Genomic DNA, 16,402 nt, shown 5'->3' on the forward strand with positions numbered 1-16,402 from the left:
TGTATAAGAGACAGCTCTCTCTCTCTCTCTCTCTCTCTCTCTCTCTCTCTCTCTCTCTCTCTCTCTCCTACCCCCTTCTCTCTCCCCACTCTCTGTCTCTGTCTCCATCTCTCCTTCCCTCTCCCTCTTCCCCCACCTCTTTCTCTCCCCCCTGGGGATAAACAAGGAAAACCAGAACCTGGAGAGGGAAAGCTGATGGCATTTTATTAGTAGTACTTTTCCTTTTCTTATTAACACATGGCATTACGAGATGGAATTAAGACTGTGGTCTAGATAGTGGGTATCTATCCAGTGGGGATACTTTCTAAAGTATCTTTTTAGGAGGGCTAGCCTTTAAGCTATTATCAGTTATTTGCACATTAGTAGGAATAAATCCAACACCTTTTAAAAAAATTGAGTCCAGGATTTGTTAGGAGAGCCTAAAGACTCAGATGCTTGAGTTGGGATAATTAGAGATCCATTAAGGAGGAAGAAATGAAAAGCTAGGGGAGAAAAGGGAAGTTTTGCTTACTTCACAACTTTGTCCAGCATGGATGACATTCCAAAATAAAACTGCTCTAGTCTCTTAGATTCATGCCATTTTCTGTGCTGAATTAGTTCTTTTCTAAGGGGGAATCATGCAATTTCAACATTTTCCATCACAAGCTGCCGTCTCTCAGCATCTAATCCAATCTTTCAGACCTCTGAGGCTATATTTTTAATAAAGCACTTGCATATGTAAAAAAAAAAAACTAAGGGGAAATCACATATCATATTGGTAATAGGGATTAACCCACCTCAACAAGATCCTGTTAATCTCTTTTTACTTCAGGTCTTTCTCTTCTCTGGTTCATTCTACACATGACAGTGAGTGCGGTCTTCTTAAGATACAGGTTTGACCATGTCACTCCCTTGCTCAAGAATCTTGGAAGGTTGCTTGTTCCTTATAGGATAAAATACAAATTCTTCAAAATGGAATTTAAAGCACATTATAATCTGACTCCAGTCTATCTTTTCTGATGTTTCATACCTTTTCCTTCATGAACTCTACATTCTCATAAAACTTAACTATCTGCTGTTTTCTAAGATTGCTATTATAGCTCTTGATGTCTTTGCACAGAATACCTTAACATGTGTTTTTTTTTCTTTTTTTTAATGCAGAATTTACTCTCTGCCCACCTCTGTATTCTAGGGTACTTGGCTTCTTTGAAGCCTGAATCCCGGTTATACCTATGGCAATCTTCTTCTGATTTTCTATTCTATATTTTACTCCCCTCAATTCCTCAATGCCTCTCTTAGATATTGATGCTATTTGCTATCACATTTATTCCCAAAAATACCTTTATTCTCCACACCCAGAGAACAATCCTTTATAACAAGGATCTTAAAAGTCAGAGAAAAAAAAGCTGAGAAAACTGAGATATTTCTATTGGTTTGATATATTTGTATTAGATCCCTGTGTATATTGAGTATCATCAGATATTTGAAGCAAAAGGCTTTCCCCATGCAAAAGTTTTCTTGCCTTAGCTACATCTACTTAATTTGTGTAATTCCATATGCTCTTTACTATCTATTATATCTCTTGTGATCTTCTTTATTTTGTTTGATTAATTATTCTCCTCCTGATCATTAGTTGTGAAATGTACCTGATATTGTTCTCTTTTAATTTTGACCTTATAGTTGTTTATGGTGGAAGATGGTGGTTCTAGATTTCTTTGCTGCCTAATTGCTTTACAGTCTTTTCTGTAATCCTTATTTAAAAGATCTCTTAAATTATCTTGCACTTTCTTAGATAAGCATAAATATTGTATTTGCATTTAGTGGAATGAGTAGAGAAGAGACAGGGCTGATACTGTAGAGGTACAATTGATAACTTGGTAACTGATTGGATGTAGGTAAATAGAAAAGAGTAAAAGCACACTTTCAAGAATACCATTTTTATCATCATTGGCATAGACCTAGGCTCAACGAGCAGCTCTCTAGCTGGACATCTGGGCTGCTATTTAAGCAGGAATTGTGGTCAGCGATTCCAAGGTCTGTCTCAGAACCTACCAAGCAGACCTAAGAGACTTAGAACACCTAATCTGCGGCCAATGGGAGGAGATGCAGACTGAATAAAATGTAACCCAAACACAAAGGTCAGCACAATTTGGAAAACAGAGTAGGTAGGTGGTCAACACATTACCATCAAATTTAACTCAACTGATATGGTTGGCCAAGAACCAAAAGAGCTATAATGTAAGACTCCATAATCCTTTAACTTGCTGCATTTAGTCTTTAAGTATCTTGCAGGTGCCAAATTTTTGTTGCTGAATTACTTTTTATTGGGCCCTACTCTTCAAATCATTAGAACTACAAATCTCCCAAGATAATCCACTCCCACATATGCAGCTCTAAAAGTAGGCTATCTTCTTTGATTCCTACTGCATGAGATGTCACTATGATTTTGTCTTGATTTCAAACGTGAAGGAAAGAGTCTTAAAGCTTAGACGTGGTATGTCATGTCATGTTAATGAAGGCAAGCGGACATGACTGTCTCATGTATATCAATCTTTATTAGCATTTAAAATATATTAAAATATTAATACAGTAAAAGCAGGGGTTTCATTTACCCATAGAAAGATTTGATAAAATCACAGAAATGGAAATTTACATCAAACAATAATATATTAAATTTCTATCTAAATCAAAGACTTCCAAGGAAACATAAATGCATATATACTGTACTTAGAGAGATGATGTTTTTCTTCAAGGAAACTGGTATTGACACTTCTATCCAAATAGACACAATATTAGAAAAAGCATAAAGCTAGGCATAAGTATTGAGGTAATAGGGGAACTTTATCATTTTTTCTGCCAATATCTTTGTCATTCCCCTCCCACAAAATATCCTGGAATACCTTTATTAAGGTGAGTGTATTCTCCATTCCCTGGTGGCTGTGCCCAGCAGAAAAGTGCCAATTATGGAGAATCCCATAGGATTTTGGCTTCAGGTATAATCACTTGGAGGAAAACATCAGCTTACAAAACACTTAAATGAGGGAGACAAATCTTTTCAAGTCCCCTCCCTCTCATCATTCTTGTATGATGACACATCTCTAGCTTTAAGAAATAAAATGGGCTCATCACCCATAATAACACAGCTTTTGATTGCACAGATTACACATAAAACAGGACAAGTCCCGTTCCCTGAACGTGCTCAATTCCGCAGAGCAGAAGCCTGACATAATATAGTTCATCTATAAAGGCAGGTTGTCAGCCAACAACAGTGTTATAAACAGATCCCAATGTTATATTATTTAAAATACTAAGGGAATGGATGACTGTCAGCCAGGCAGATGAGGGTTTCATTTTAAAATGCCTAGGCCTTATTTGTGTAATATTACACCATGACATCCCCCTTCTAAAGTCTGAAGAAATCTTTAGTGTGCAACCAATAAATGATTACTTGGACAAAAAAAGAAAATTAATGAATCATGAAAACATGTGCTTTTCTTTTCTTTCTTTTTTTTTTTTAAAGCATTCACACTTTCCTGAGTAAAGTACACAAAAATCTCACAAGACATCTTTTTAAAGCACCAGGTCTTTGTTTCTTCCTTCCATGTGTCTCTTGCAGACTCATTACAGTCCAGATGGCAAATCTGAGCCAAGCTCGGATGTTCTGGTGAAAACATTAACAGTGTATTTATGAACACTGTTTTTCTAATATTTCACCACTTGAGGGTTTTATGCCTGGTAGAGGGGAAATGGATTCTTTAATAGAATCTAGGGAAAGAATATAAATGTGGATATCTTTGGTTTGTCTGATGTGACAAGACTTTGCCAAAGAATAACAATGTTGACGGATGCTTGCATGTGTGTAAAGCTTTCTGAGTTCTTGACACTTCATCACCAAAATCTTTTTAACGTATAAAACTTACACACTAAACATTTTTCAATATGGACATCACCAGGTAAAACATGAAAAATCAAATGAAAGTATTCCAGATTTTATTGCTTGAATAACCTAAGTTCAACATGTCCAGAAGAGTGTGGTGCATCTATTCCCTGATGACCTTGCTAGAGGCAGAATCTGTTTCTTCAAGGTCCTGAGCATTCTTGAACATCAGGATGGAATTATAAATCTTCAATGCTGGGCCAAGTTTAATGCGCATCACTTTGACTATGTCTGTCTGGGTCAGAAGCAGAAAGGCTTTGCCATCAATCTGCTGCAAATTAAAAAAAAAAAAAAAAAAAAGGCAATTTTGTCTTCATTCTTTTCCAGGATGCATTTCTGATTATCCCACATTTTCTCTATAAGGCTCTTGAGCCAGATAAGGTCAGATCTCACCTATTCCCCCTCCCCAGAGCCTTTCCCCTTTAACCTTTTCAGCTCCTTTTTATATGTTGTCTTCTATCATAAGAAGGGCAGGGCAGGGACTGTCTTTTCTTTCCAGGTTTGTATTTGATTTGTATTTAGCATGAAACCTGGGTATCTGGCACACAGTAGGCACCTAATATATCATCTGTTTGTTGACTTAACCTTGTCATCATTTTCTGACTTTCAAACCCATTTGTCCACAATAAAGAAAGGCATTACCACATAGTAGACAGAAAAAATGGCAATGGAGCTAGGAAAGCAAGTCATTTCACTTCTTATTTACCCAGACAACTAAGATTATAAATTAGGGATGAGATATGGCTACATACAGTTGATGGAGTTTCCATAGCAGGAGTTCCCAGCCTGGACCTGGCTCAGTACCACCACCAACACCACCACCACCTCCAATGTGGTCAAATATGTATAAACTCACACTCACATGGATCACATAACCAGCCATGCCCTGAGTGAGGAAGTCCATGGCCAAGAAGGATTATAGTTTCTCTAAGCAAGGCAGAACTAATCTTTCAAAGTAGTTTTTCTTTTTTTCTTTTTTTTTTTAATCATTCGAACATACACTTAAAAGTAGACCATTCATAAGCTGTTAAGTCACAGCAGAGCAGTACACTAATTGCCCAATCCATGAGGTGAGATGGGAATTCTTGCAGCTGATCAAATGGAACTGGACTAACATTCGACTGGCATCCTGGGAGAGGAAGACAAAGTGCCCTCAGTAGGGCATAGAGCTATCTATATGTAATGGGGGAAAAGCCATCCAAGATCACCACCACCACCACCACCACCACAACAAAAAAACCCAAAAGGAAATGCTGTGTGATTACAATGACCGAACTGGGCTCTGAAGACAAAAGGTGGGGAGAACACTGAAATCCTTTTACTGACATTTCTTACCTCTTTCTTGAAGTATCTGGAATGATCTTCACAGCCTGGAAGGCTTTGTACAAAATTTGCCACCTATTGTACAAAATAAAAAAAAAAAATAGCCTCAATCCATTATTTATTTATTTGTTTGTTTAATATAGAATATTTTTCCATGGTTATGGTTCATACTCCTCCCTCCCCAACCCCGTAGTCAATGAGCAATGCAACTAGGTTTCACATGCATCATTGATCAAGATCTATTTCCATATTATTAATATTTGCAGTAGAGTGAATCATTTAGCAGTCTACATCCCTAATCATATCCCTATCGACCCATGTGATCAAGGAAAATTTTTTTATTTGAAAATTTTTATGTAATTAATTGATTTAGAATATTTTTCCATGGTTACATGAATTGTGTTCTTTTCCTCCCCTCCTCCCATCCCCTTCCAATAGCCAATGAGCAATTCCATTGGGTTTTACATGTCATTGATCAAGATCTATTTCCAAATTATTGATATTTGCATTAGGGTGATGGTTTAGAGTCTACATCCCCAATCATATCCCCATCAACTCATGTGATCAAGCAGTTGTTCTTCTGTGTTTCTACTCCCATAGTTCTTTCTCTGGATGAAAAACCTAATTTAAATATGCGCATAGTAGGCATTTAAAATTTTAAATTCTATCCAGAGAAAGAACTGTGGGAACAGAAACACCGAAGAAAAACATATGATCAATCACGTGGTTTGTTGGGGATATGATTGAGGTTTTAATGTTAAAAGATCACTACTGCAAATATGAATAACATGGAAATAGGCTTTGAATAATGATATATGTATAATCCACTGGAATTGCTTGTCAGCTCCAAGAGGGGGGAGGGAAGAGGGGTGGGAAAAATCATGAATCATGGAATCATGGAAAATATTCTAAATTAAAAAATGCAAAAAAAATTTAAATTTTATCTGTTCAAATTTATTGAACTGAAATAATTTCTTAGGCCTTAAGTACTGGATGCAGTTGGTTATCAGAAGGGACTAGTTGAACTCAATGACCCCATGGTTGGAAAAGGAAGGCCTTGTGATGTCTCTGGAAATTTCCCTTCACTGTGCCTGAAGCTGTTTTGCCCAGATATTATCACTCTTCAGCATTTGGCTATTTTGCAAAACATTTTAACCTTCCCTTTTACTGCCCTCTGGAGCACTCCTTTCTCTTGAAATATACTTAAACTCTACTCTTTCTGCCAATGAAAAGATGGGAATGGCTGTGGTAACTATTATGGTGGTACAATGACAAGACTTGGTAGCTCACTGTAAAGGAGAGGGAAGAGTTTAAATGACTTAAATCACTTAAGTGACCCAATTCCACACAGATAGTAAGTCTCAGGGGCTCCATCCTACCAGTTCTCAGACTCTAGGAAACAATGCTCTTTCTGGTCACTTTAGAGAACGTAGTTTCAGTTGAGTGGTAGGGTGAGAAACCAGATTGCAAAGAAATGGGAAATGAGTGGGAAGTGAGGAAATGAAGATAGAGAATATAGAGATAATTAATTCTTTCCAAGAGTTTGGCTGTGAGCAGGGGAGAGATATAGGACAATGGCTTGCAAGGTCAATGGAAGTTTGCTCTGGGTATCTTTCCCATTTTTTCATTACCTATAAAGGATAATAGCCTTGATGTTCAGACCCATTCAAGCAGTCATACACATTTAATGGTTTGCTATCTAGGTTAAAGTTTTATCAAAGGTCTATCTCAAGAGTGTCAGATCATACAGGGGTGATAAAGTACAGCTCATCCCTTCTGCCACACAGGACCCTGATCCAGGACAATTATTTTATCTAAAGCACAATGAAAGAAGCCTTTATTTAAAATGTCAGGCGAATATTTTCATAGGTGGAAACTGGTGGGCTACAAGAGTTTGGCTTCCATCAGTGTCTTTATCTGATGGCCTGTTGCTCAGATAAGGCTATAGTCTTCTCTGATTACTGAAAGCTGGATATGAAACCTAGGAAAGTCTCGTGAGAAGGGATGCCCCTTTGGAGGATAGTAAACTTCAATATTAAGTAGGTCTTTTCTCCTGGAAAAATTAAAAGGCAACAAAATTCTTTAATATCTTCCTGCCCTCATCAAATGCCTGATAAATCTCCAGTAAGGGGCTGCTAGTCTCTCTGTGGCAGTTCCTTGCACAGTGGGTGTTAGTGTTACTGAACTGAATTCTAGAGGGGGAAAAAAAAACAAAACAAAACATGTTAACTAACTACTCACATTTTCTCTCTCTGTGTATGTGTTTTTAAAGCCAAAATTTGTCAGAGACAATTTATTAATATACACGAATTTGTGCTTGGAAAGAAATTCAGAATTCTTTGGGCTTTTGGTTTACTTAAACAAAACAAATGTAATGTTAATGTCAGTACACTCTTGGTAGAATATCTTCCAGAAACTTCTTCATTCAGGAAGTTTACCCAAACCTCGGGGCTATTTCTCAGTTTGGAAGTACAAGTAAGACCTTGTTTTACACGACCAATACCTTCTAAGACTCTTCGAATAAGTTTAAAATCACATATAACGGCAAATCCCATTATTCAGTATTTCTTATATGAACACACCTAGGCATTTTATGACTTTTCTTAGGCTTATCAGAACTATAGGCACCACCACTTTTGTACTTTGAGGCCTTTATTAATAACTAAATAGCATTAATGAAACAAAGAGAAGTACTGCTTTGACACAGATGAGACTTGGTACAAGTAAGAATTCTGGATAAAGACTGATGTTTCATGCCGAACATGGTAATGACTCACTAAGGCTTCTCAGGACAAAAATGAGCGTGATTGGGAGAACTGCTGGGAGACTTTATCACATGAGGAAATGGAAAGAATTTAGCACATAATTAAACATTTCTATTCTATGTATTTTTCTGCCTTCATTTTTTTCCAGTTGCTGATCACATATACCTGAATTTGTGTGTGATGAGTCTGCATAAATGAGGTCCTACTGTACTCTCTACCTCTGTGACCTACTGGTAGGTCCTCCAAGGATATCCATTTTAAGGAGAAGACTCAGGATAATTGTGTCTTCATTCTTCTCCAGGATGCACTCTTGACTCTTTACAGAAGATGATTTTCTCTACTGCATCCCTCCTGCGACCCAATATAGGTACTTTCTTCCTGAATCCCCTTTTCAGCTCCCTTTTATGTTATTATCTTGTCTTCTCAGAACAAGTTCCTTGAGGCTGGGAACTTTCTTTCTGCTTATATTTTGTATTCTTCATGCTTAGAACAGCTCTGGACACACAGTTAAGGCCAACAAATGCTGATTGACTTGATTTAAAATCACTCCCTCCCTCTTCAACTGCTCCCATTTAAGTCTGGTCAAAGGTCACTATAAATAGGACAAATGCTTTCTAATAATCTTAGTTTCAGGGCTTATGATTTTTCCCTCAAACTGATTGTCTTCCATTCAAAGAAGCCTGACTGGGTCTTTGATTCAGGTGACTCCAAAGATGTCAGACTAGGGCACTGTCATAACATTTTTAACAGCTATATAACACAAGCGATGCCTTGGTACTGTATACTTTTCCATTCTCCCATTTTTGTTCTGGGCACAAAATAATCTCAAGCATGAGCTAGGATATCATTTTGTACTCTACTTATTTTTTAGGCTGCATATAATCAGCAGCAAGATACATTACTAAAGTTGGTTCATTATAAATTTGGAGCGCTCTGCTTTTTTACTTCAATACAGCAGATGCAGGGAAACAATGAAGAGAACTATTCCAGATGCTTGGAGAGTATACCATGTGGCATTTAGGGTTGAAACATTGCCTAGCACAATTCGCTTTCATTTTTATCCAATTCAACTCTATTCAGTTCAACAAACATTTATCTATTCAGCATCTACTCCATTCAAGGAGAGAAGCAGTGACAGCAAGGGCAAGCTCTGGGGTCTGAAAACTCTGGGTTCCTCTTGAGGTTACTAGCTAAGTGACTATGGACAAACTGCTAATCTTGTGGTATCCCAGGCAACAATCAGTCTGCATATTGTGGATATCAGTGGGGGAAATTAGGTGGCCTAGTGGATAGATGACTGAGCCTGGAGTCAAGAAGACCAGAATTCAAATTTGACTTCAAATACTTAGATCCTCAGCAAAATCTTTTGAGCTCTGTTTATCTCAGTTTCCTCATTTATAAAATGGAGATGATAATAAAAGCACCTACCTTTTAGGGTTGTTGCAAGGATTCAATGAGATAATATTTATGAAGTGTTGAGTATATCTGGCACATAGTAGGTGCTGAATGCAGGCTATTATTAACATTATTTCTACAATAGGAGCTCCTCACAAGGATGAAATCATAGGTCTAGAGTCTAGACCATACTACTACTCTACCCAAAACCAATAAGCCCTAGGAAGGCAGTGCTCAATATGCCCAGACCTCATGGAATTGACATTGTAGTGACTCATGGATGGGACATGATCTGGTATTAGCTTGGATCCTGGGCTACCTCACTAGATACTCCAGGGCTACAAAAATAATTTTGAATCATAAGCCACTCCTGGTCTCCTGTCAAAAAGTTTCACTGACATACATACACACAAGATATAAACTATGGGATCCACTAATCAAACTACAAAGAGGATAATTTACAGAGCTAGATTAAATAACAACAAAATTAATTTGGAAGAATAAAAAGATCTAGAATATCAAAAGAAATAATGAAGCAAGAATGAAGGGAGAATAGTTATTCTAGACATCAAACAATATTACGAAGCAGTAATCATCAAAATAATTTGGTAAACGTTATTTTAAAAAGTATATCAATAGAACATACTGGAGAAGAAAGAATAAAAAAATTGGACTTAACAGTCCAATGTTTAATAAATGTAAAACTATAAATTACCTAGGAAAGGTATGTGATAAGAATTGCCGGTAAACCTGAAACAGTGTGGTAGAATACCATCTTATACCATATACAATAGTCAATTGAAAATGGATATGTCATGTTAATATTAAAGATATACCTAAAAAAATAACAAATGATAGTTTTCATAGAGGTGGGCAGGATGTGAATTTCTAAGCAAACAAGGGATAAAACAGCTCATGAATAAAGTAGACTACTTTAATTACATGAAATTGAAAATTCATTATATTCATCATTTCTTATAGCACATTCCATTAATGTCTTATGCCATAAAATTTAACTATTCCCCTGATGATCTGCCTCTACTTTTGTTTCCTATTCCATTATTTGCAAAAAATGCTGCTTTAAATAATTCGTCACATGTGACATCCTTCTTTTTACCACTAATCTGCTGATGATATGTGCCTGCTGGTTTTAAAGGTCAAAGAATATGGATATTTTATTCACCTTCTTCATGTAATTCTAAATTACCATCCAGAAGGGTTGACCAGTTCATAGTTCCCCAAACAATGCATTATTGTAACCTTTATACAATCTTTCTCCTTCATTGACTCTTGCCACCTTTTTATTAGCTTTACCTTTTGGCTGTGATGTGAGATGAAATCTCAGAATTGTTTTGATTTTTATTTCTCTAACTACAGTATGAACAAAATTGGTGCAATTAGGACAAGAAAGGAAATGATTACATAGGGGAGAAACTTTATATCAATTATCCCTGATAAGGCTCTAATATCAAAGGTATTTAGGAAACTAACAGAAATACAGAATAACAAAAAATCACTCCATATGCAAGTAGTTAAAGTATATGAACAAATGGTTCTCAAAAGAATTGCAAATTATTAACAAACATATGGAAAAAGTGCTCCAAATTACTGCTAGTTAGACAAATGAAAATTAAATCAATTCTGATATTTCAACTCACATCCAGTCAAAGATGAAGATAATAAAAGATGGCAAGAGTCAATGAAGGAAAGGCTGTACAAGGAAGACAATAATGCATTGTTCTGGGAGCTCTGAATTGGTCAACCCTTCTGGATTACCTCCTGGTAATTTAGAATTATGTGAAGATGAATACAATATCCATATCTGTTGACTTTTAAACCCAGCTGGCATATACACTAGGCAGGTCAGTGATAAAAAGAAGGACTTATGACAAAATATTTATAACAGCATTTTTTGTAGTAGCAAAGAATGTAATGGGAAACAAAGTAGAGTCTCCTCAACAGGGGAAGAGTTAAATTATGGTGCAAGACATATGAACAGAGGCACAGTAAAGTAAGGCAAACATAAACAATGATAACAACAATGGGAACTGATCCTATTTATTGAGTAAAAAAATTTTTTTTTCTCTTCAAGGTGAACAAGAAGCAATGAATTGTCTTTTTGTAACCTGAATTTAGTTTATTAATACCAATTTCATAGAACCTGTAAGGCTTCCCTTAAGTCCAGGTTGCAAAGAGATGTTTGGAAAGCTACATATTCTCCAGGCTAAAGAGCAACCAGAAACTGGAAATAATGCTGCCAAATCATAAGCATTAAATGTGGTCCTAAAGAAAAGATGAGAAAGCACCATTCCCCTTTTCTTTGCATAAAATGGGCATTATGGGTATGGAATCTTGCACATAATGTTGGCTTTTTTTGATATATTATTAGTCCGGCTGAATCCCAGATGGCTCTCTAGAATGGAGAGAGGAAATATTGAGAAATGTAAGTTATCTTTGATCTGTCAATACCATGACTAGGACTGTATCCCAAATAGTTTTTTTTTTTTAAGGGAAAAAGACCTATTGTACGAAAAGTTTTATTATAGCTCTTTTTTGTGGTAGCAAAGAATTGGAAATTATGAGGTTGTCTGTCAACTGGGGAATGACTGAACAAGTTGTGGCATATGATTCTGGTGGAATACTACTGTCTATGAGAAATGTAAGCAGGATGATTTCAGAAAAATCTGGAAAGATTTACATGAGCTGAGGCAAAGTGAAATCAGCAGAACAAGAACACTATACATGATAGCAATATTTCTTGATGAACAATTGTGAATGACCTAGTTATTCTCAGCAATGCAGTGATACAAGGCCATCCCAAAGACTCATGATGAAAAATACCATCTGCCCTCTGAGAAAGAATTGATGGTGTCTGAATACAGACTGAAATATACTATTTTTTCCTTTCTTCTTTTTTTTTCATTTGAACTTTCTGCCACAAAATAACTAATATGGGAAAATGTTTTATATGATTACAAATGTAAAAACTATATCAAATTGCTTGCCATCTGAAGGGAAGGGTGGAAGGAAGGGGAGAAGGGATAATAGGAAGGAGGAAGATAATTTGGAAACTTTAAAAAAATGAATGTTAAATTGTTTTTAAATGTACAAGGGGAAAAAATAAAGTATTATTTAAAAAAAAAGCCATCTGCCCTCTGAGAAAGAACTGATGGAGTCTGAATGCAGATAGAAATATACTATATTTCACTTTCTTTCTACTTCAATTTAAAAAATTTGAGATCTCTTCCATGAGAATGACTAATATGGAAAAATGTTTTATATGACTACACATGAAAAATCTATATAAGATTTCTGTCTTGGAGTGGGGGAAGCAGGGAAAGAAGTGGGGAAGGATTGGGAAGAAGGGAAAGAATTTAGAACTTAAACTTTAAAAGAATGAATGTTAAAAATTGTTTTTCTATGTAATTGGGAAAAAAAATTTTTTTTAAAAAAAGAGAGAAATGTAGGTTGTGCAAAAACAGGATAACTATAGACTTATTTAAAGAAAAAACACTTTTAAAGCAACATCATTGCTGGTTGTTTTCACAAGGTCACTTAACAGTCAGTGACCAACACCCACAGAGTGAGCTCCAGAGAAGAATTTAGCACCTGTGCGTACACCTTGAGCTGTCTACTCACCCTGATGTCTCTTCACTATATTTAGTTAGGCTTGGTTTTATACCCAGTATATTTTATACTCAGAATATTTTGTTTTTAGAAATAATCAGCATGCTGATGTCTTCTTTGGTCAGCTCTGATTCCACAAGTATAAATTTATCTTGATTCCTTGAACCATTTCTAAAATGATCTTTAAAAAAAAAATTCCTGGATGAGGATAAAAACACCACCACAAATAACCAACCATCAAGCTGATATGAAACAAAATGTTCTTGCCAGTACATTACAGTTGAAACAGGGCTGAACTCCCTGTGAAGAGCCATGGGTTGTCTGCCACACTAATCAAGCTGTATGACCCTGGGAAAATCTGACCTCTCTGGGTTTTGGCTCCTTCACTTGTAAATGACTGAGTCAGACTAGATGACCTCTAAGATCCTAAGAACTTGTGATCTGATGTTCATTAAGGAAAGGATGGAAAACTCGTGGAAGTTCAGGAGGACCAGGAAGTTCACCTATGCACTGGCTGTATAAAACATCTGCTGAATTCTTCCAGCAAGTATAAACTTTTAGTTGAGAAGCCATATTTTCTGTGAATTCTTCAGGTAAGAGTATTTAAAAAAAGAGTATAAAAATTAAAATAATAAAAATATGTAATATCATACAACAGAGCACAATAATATATGATGTCATGTTATATCATAATATCATATTAACAAGAACTTATTAAGTACCTACTATGTGTCCTAATCACTTTACAAATATTATCTCATTTGATCCTCCTAAGAATTCTGACTATTATTAACCCCATTTTAGAGTTAAGAAGAAACTGAGACAGAATTGGAAAGTTCCTTCCCTTGCCTGGGACTCAGTTTCTTCCTCTACAAAAATGAGGGCTATAGAAAAGAGACATTGTAAAGTCTTTTCCAATTCTAACATCCTATAACTGTAGGACATTTGTAGAAAAGAAAAGAAGAAAGTAGTTCTTTTCTGTGGTAACCCTCCAAGTCCTGTAAGTTACTTTGACTTATCTGCACGTAGGGTTAATAGTTCTTTTTTAGGACAGAAAAAGTTCCAAATTATGCTTTTTGTCTTGTTCCCTGAAACCAGGAATTGTTAGTCATTATTACAGACAGAATACATTTATAATCAACTGAAGGAAGTCAATAGCATTAAGGAGGTTCCATAAAGTTTTTTTTTTTAAACCCTTGTACTTCAGTGTATTGTCTCATAGGTGGAAGATTGGTAAGGGTGGGCAATGGGGGTCAAGTGACTTGCCCAGGGTCACACAGCTGGGAAGTGGCTGAGGCCGGGTTTGAACCTAGGACCTCCTGTCTCTAGGCCTGACTCTCACTCCACTGAGCTACCCAGCTGCCCCTCCATAAAGTTTTTGTAAAGAAAGTAGGATTTTAGCTGAGACTTGAAGATAGTCTTGGAAGCCAAGGTAAACACAAGAAGGGAGAGAGACCCAGGCTTTGGAAGACAGCTAGTGCAAGTCTCCAGAGTTTAGAGATGGAGAGTCTTGGAGGAAGAGCAAAGAAGCCAATATCACTGGGTCTGGTAGAGGGAGGGAGGGTAAGTGTAAGAAGACTAGGTCATAGGGTGGGGGACAAGTTATGGAGGGCTTCGAAGACCTAATAGAAGATGATAAAATAAATTAATATAGAGCAATGTAGCACACTGGAAAGGACATTGGAATCTAGGTTCACATCCCATCTGTTATTTTCTACCTGTGTGACAAATTGCTACTCCTCGTTGGGACTATTTCCTCCTCTGTAAAATCAAGGGTTTGGATTAGATGTCCTTTAAGGGCATTGGATAGAATGCTTGGCCTGGAGTCAGGAAGACCCTGGGCAAATCACTTAACCCTGTTTGCCTCAGTTTCATTTGTAAAATGAGCCAGAGAAAATAAATGGCAAACCACTCTAGTATCTTTGCCAAGAAAACCCCCCAAAAGGTCATGAAGATTGGACATGACTGAAAATAAGTAAACAATAAGGTTCCTTCCAGTTGCAAATCAAATTATAAAGTGACTGCCTAAGTCAACAATGCAGAACAATAGTATAGTAAACAAATTCTGTGGCCAATAATCAGTCTACAGGTCTACCTTCATGATGTAACCAGTGGGTGTCTCAGTCCTTCCAAAGATAGTGCTCTGAATCCCGGTGAGTCTGTCTAATCTGTTTTGACATCACCAAGTAAGTACCAGGACATGTAATCACGAGGGACTCTTGATCAAACGTAAATGAATGTAGCACAATTGCATCTAAGAACGTGAGGAGGAAGCCTGGCCTCATGGAAAGCATGCTAGCTTTGGAGTCGGTGGGACTGGGTTCAGATGGGCTCTGGGAATGGCTGGGAGGACCCTCGCCAATGATTCAGGATGATGTCCTCCTCTTGAAGGGTGTGTGGGATGATTTCTCCTGGTCCTTCCCCAGACAGTCTTTTACAATGCAGGTAAAGCCTGTCACTGCTTTGGGAGAACAATGGGCATTAAGGACAAGAGTAGCAATTTGGAGAGCTGAAACTTTACCTTTCTAAGCCCTGGAAACTTAGTTCACTCCTTGTTTATAACCTACTTTTGTTGACATCCATCTCTGGACCTCAGCAGGCCTCGTTCTCTCCAGTGGGCTTGCTATTTCTGCAAAATCCCTCCAAATACCAATGTTCTCCTTTTTGCTGAGCCTGCTGTAGTGTGTCCGACTGAGCCACCTTACAGGACATCTGGGATCATGTTCCTTGCCTGTCTCATTCTATTTTTTTTTAAACAGCAGAGTTTGTCATTTGCCTGTTTTATCCCCCCAAGGTCCGACTGCATAACATTCCTATCCTCAGCTTAGCAGTGCCCTGGATTCTTCGAATTGTGTTCCCCTGTGTAAAGCTTGCTTTGAAAGCGACTGCCATCTTTTAGTGTTAATGAACATTTAGGGAGCAGTTGGCTGGGGATGGGGCAATTTATATACAGTGCTTTAAAAAAGTTTTGTTTTTTTTTAAGTATAGGAAAAAAAAAATCTCTGTGCTTGAGCCAAGAACACTTACCAAGTTCTCTCTGTGGGAAATGGCAAGTTAGATACATATGGTCTGCCAAGCTCCCCTCCCCTAATGCCTAAAATGTTTGTGTATGTGGACATACATGGAAATATTATATAGAAGGATCATGTATGTGAATGCATATACATATATATATATATGTGTGTGTGTGTGTGTGTGTGTGTGGGCTCATTCATGCCTTGAATGTGCCACATGAAACTCATTGCCTTAAAAAATATAAGTCCACGTGCAGAAACTGTTCTAGGTTGAGGGGAAGACAAAGACAAATAAAGAAATGATATGTAGGCCCTGTCCACATGGAGCTTACAATCTAGGAGCAACAGAGTACTGGCAGAGT

The 16,402-nt window shown here is 37.0% G+C and overlaps 1 protein-coding gene across 1 annotated transcript in view; it reads right to left on the bottom strand.

The window, feature by feature from the left end:
• Window positions 1-2,536: 2,536 nt before the first annotated feature.
• The window catches only part of L3MBTL4 (L3MBTL histone methyl-lysine binding protein 4), a 435,253-nt gene continuing 421,387 nt past the window's right edge, over window positions 2,537-16,402 (bottom strand). Inside the window, 2 exon segments of the mRNA XM_044666781.1 lie at window positions 2,537-4,187; window positions 5,252-5,314. Of these exon segments, the coding sequence (XP_044522716.1) occupies window positions 4,020-4,187; window positions 5,252-5,314 (231 nt within the window). The 3' untranslated portion in view covers window positions 2,537-4,019.

This window comes from Gracilinanus agilis, chromosome 1, assembly GCF_016433145.1.
Source record: "Gracilinanus agilis isolate LMUSP501 chromosome 1, AgileGrace, whole genome shotgun sequence".
In the NCBI taxonomy this organism is placed as follows: Eukaryota; Metazoa; Chordata; class Mammalia; order Didelphimorphia; family Didelphidae; genus Gracilinanus; species Gracilinanus agilis.